Source organism: Sinocyclocheilus rhinocerous, unplaced genomic scaffold, assembly GCF_001515625.1.
Source record: "Sinocyclocheilus rhinocerous isolate Xijiao unplaced genomic scaffold, SAMN03320098_v1.1 scaffold898, whole genome shotgun sequence".
Classification (NCBI taxonomy): Eukaryota; Metazoa; Chordata; class Actinopteri; order Cypriniformes; family Cyprinidae; genus Sinocyclocheilus; species Sinocyclocheilus rhinocerous.
In genome coordinates, this window is record NW_015652144.1 from 631,390 (window position 1) to 635,008 (window position 3,619).

Sequence of the window (3,619 nt, forward strand, 5' to 3'; positions counted from 1 at the left end):
GAAACGATCGGTCTGTGCAAGAAACTGAACAGTATTTATATCGTTTTTTATCTCTGATTCACCGCAATGTTCGAACCGCCACCTATCTCTCAAATAGACCATTGACACTCTATCTACAATCTCAATTAGGAGTGTCAATGGTCCATTTGAGAAATAGGAGGCGGTAATGCAATTAAAAGTCTGCCATCTGCCATAAAGCATGAAGAAGAAGAAGACGCGTCCCGCGCCGGCTGTCGAGAACGCGCTCAGGACAGTTCGGACATTGCGGTGAATCAGAGGTAAAAAACGATATAAATACTGTTCAGTTTCTTGCACAGACCGATCGTTTCGTGTCTTTACACATCATTGTATCGTCACGAGCCGCAGGGTTTAATTTGGTTTTGTTTGTGTATGTTTTTTTGACCCTCAAAGCCGTGATTCCCATTCACTTCCATTATATGACTGACAGACTGCAACGGTTTGAGTTAAAAATCTTCGTTTGTGTTCTACTGAAGAAACAAAGTCACCTACATCTTGGATGCCCTGGGGGTAAGCTGATAAACATCAAATTTTCATTTTTGGGTGAACTATCCCTTTAAGGTTGGCAGATCACCTTAGACCAGGAAAAGCAGCTACCATGTTTCAAAACTTCACTCAATCACCTTAAACTGGCACAAACTGTATTTTCCAGCACAGAAAGGGACTGTGGACAATAACCGCCAGTCATTATGTAGTCATTGTGAAAAATCACACAACACGCACAGAGAGTGACAGCACTTCTCAATTAATGTCTGTCCTCACACACACAGCATTGTGGGAAAGGTTTAGGAAATCTCTGCTGATTATTTAATGTGAGAAATAGAAGCTGCAAACCTTCGGGAGCTGAGCTTACTGTAAACAATACAAAGAATCGAGTTATAAAAATCACTGAAAACAACAGAATGCCTAAAATATGTATTATTAAGAAAGCAAATGAAAGGAAATGTTAGTTTCTTGTCAATTGTAACCAGACATAATTAAATATTTTATAGCAGTGTTTCTCAATTTAGGGGGCTGAGGCTTAAAATTGTTAAATATAAGAAAAAAGTTTTTAAATATGCTAAATCAACTAAAATCCAAGATGAAACAGATTATTTTTCTTAATTTGCTCTCAAAATGTATTTATTTAAAAACCAGGATTTTTGTGGTCTTGAAAAAAAAACTGGATTAAAGGGGTCATATGATGCGATTTAAATTTTTTCTTTCTCTTTTGGTTTAGTCTCGTCGTGCCGGGACATGGCATCACAGTATGTTAAAGGGGCATAACATTTCCATCACACGCTTGAGGTATTCGGCCAATCACAACGCACTGGATAGCTGGCCAATCAGAGCACACCTCGCTTTTCAGACCGATGAGCTTTGTAAAAATCGACGTGTTTCAGAAAGGCGGGGCATAGAGGAGAAACAATAATGTACAGTATGTGGAAAATAATGTGTTTTTTGAACCTTAAACCGCATAAACACATTGCATTACACCAAATACACAAAATAATGTTCTTTTTAGCAACGTCATATGACCCCTTTAAGGACTTTTTAAAAGTGATATTTCAATACCAAGAAATGTCATTGACATTAATAAAATCTCAAAACTCAAATATTTTCTTTCTAGTTCTCCAAAATGCTATGAGTATATAGTATTGTAAATTATAGTGTATATTTATATAATATAATTTATTTTTTAAATATTATATTTAAATAATATTATTTATTTATATATTTTATATATAGAATATAAAACATTTTGAGTAGAAACTACTGAGAAATTTGTGGGCATTTGTGGGTTAGAATAATAAAAAAAAAAACTAAAATAAAATATAATACAGTAATATAATTATTATAATTATCTCAAAAACTATGATGTTTATTTCAGAATCAGAGTTCTTGCAGTCTTGGAAAACCTGGATATTTTAAAAAGTTTTTGAAAATGACCTGGAAAAATGCAAAACATTTTATTGAGTAGAATTTTATTCTACTCAATAAAACATTTTATTGATAACTCAAAAACATTTTATTGAGTTATCCTATAACCTTAACCTTGTCCCGTATGTCATATAAATGTTTTATTGAACTCAGAAGAACATTCAGTTCTTTATTCTTCTGAAATTATAGAATTTAATTATTTAGATTTTAATATAATTTAATATAATGTAAACTTATTTTAATTATTTGTTTTACATTTTTAATTACATTTATTTGAATATATTGACAATCCCAGTTTCTGTCAATAAAAAAGTTTGAAAACAACCAGCTTTGTGATTACAGCAGAAGTACCTATAAATATCTTTGTCTTGGAGCAATGTAACACCCAGCAACAGCAGTTCCTCTGTGAAGCTCATGAGTTATCTCCACAAGGCACTGGAGAGCTCTGTAGTGTTCATCTGATAAAAATAGACATGTAAATTTGGCACGTACGAAGCTGGAGGTGTCTACTTTTCTCCTGCGCACGAGGTTAGTGATGTTGTCCCCGTTGTAATGAATGGCCTCCATGCAGCCGATGTAGTTCTCTCTGCCCCCTGAGCTGGGCTTGGCAGACACTGGCATCCCTCCAAATGTAATCTGGGAATAGACACCGAGGTACAGTGAAAGTGATGGAAACATTTACCATCTATAATACAGACAGCCGAACATTAATCTCATCTAATCTTATCTACGCTATCTATCTGTTTGAATAAATGCCACCCAGTGAACGCAATCATTAGTGTGCTAAAGACCCAAATCCCAGCAGCACTGGGGTAAAATGATGAAACAGAGCGGGGGAGAGCTGTAAATGAAACGTGAAAGGGAAGATGAGAGAGGACTGAGGCTTTATTACATAATATGCAAATATGTAATTGTGTTAATGTCTTTTCCGTGATCATAAAGGATAGTTTTCCCCAAAATGTGTTCAGTTCAGAAATGCTGCCTTAAAACCAGTGTTTTTTTGTTTGTTTTTTGGTATCATTGAGGTACTATTAGTAATATTTTGAATTAGATGTTATTTTCATATTTTCTGTTCAGGCTTATTATAGTTACCTAAGACCAGAACTGAAACTAAAATTAAAACCATAAAAAAACATCGTTACTTAAAATAAAATAAACATTAACTGAAAAATGTAAATATATATATATATATATATATATATATACTTATTATAGACCAGAACTGAAACTAAAATTAAAACCATAAAAAAACATCGTTACTTAAAATAAAATAAATAAAATAAACAAAAACTTATTTTATTTCACCCGGTTGCCAACGAAACATTTCTCATATTCATGTAGTTTAACTTGATGTACTAAAGTAACTAAAAATTTAACAAATTAAAATGACTAAAATTTAAAAATGAATGATTAATATCAATAACTCAATAGTTCAGACAAAACTAGTCATTTACAGCACAGCTGGTGTTGCATTAATTATAACTGTCAATGCGTATTGAGCTGGGATAAAAGAAATGTACATAAACATCTGAAAAATTACATCTTTAAGAATAATACTCAATAAGGCTTCATTTCAAATAAAATTTGAAATCCAAATTCCGTGCAGAATTACAAATCCAAATTAGGCATAAAAATCGATCCGCCACGAACTCCACGCGTATCAATCAGAGGCTGAGCAGTA

At 33.0% G+C, this 3,619-nt stretch overlaps 1 protein-coding gene across 2 annotated transcripts in view; it reads right to left on the bottom strand.

Moving 5' to 3' along the window:
• The window catches only part of cntnap2b (contactin associated protein 2b), a 50,504-nt gene that overhangs the window by 21,242 nt on the left and 25,643 nt on the right, over positions 1–3,619 (bottom strand). For both annotated transcript variants that reach the window (XM_016519250.1, XM_016519249.1), the window contains exon 7: positions 2,431–2,574. In XM_016519250.1, the coding sequence (XP_016374736.1) occupies positions 2,431–2,574 (144 nt within the window). The remainder of the gene's footprint in view (positions 1–2,430; positions 2,575–3,619) is intronic.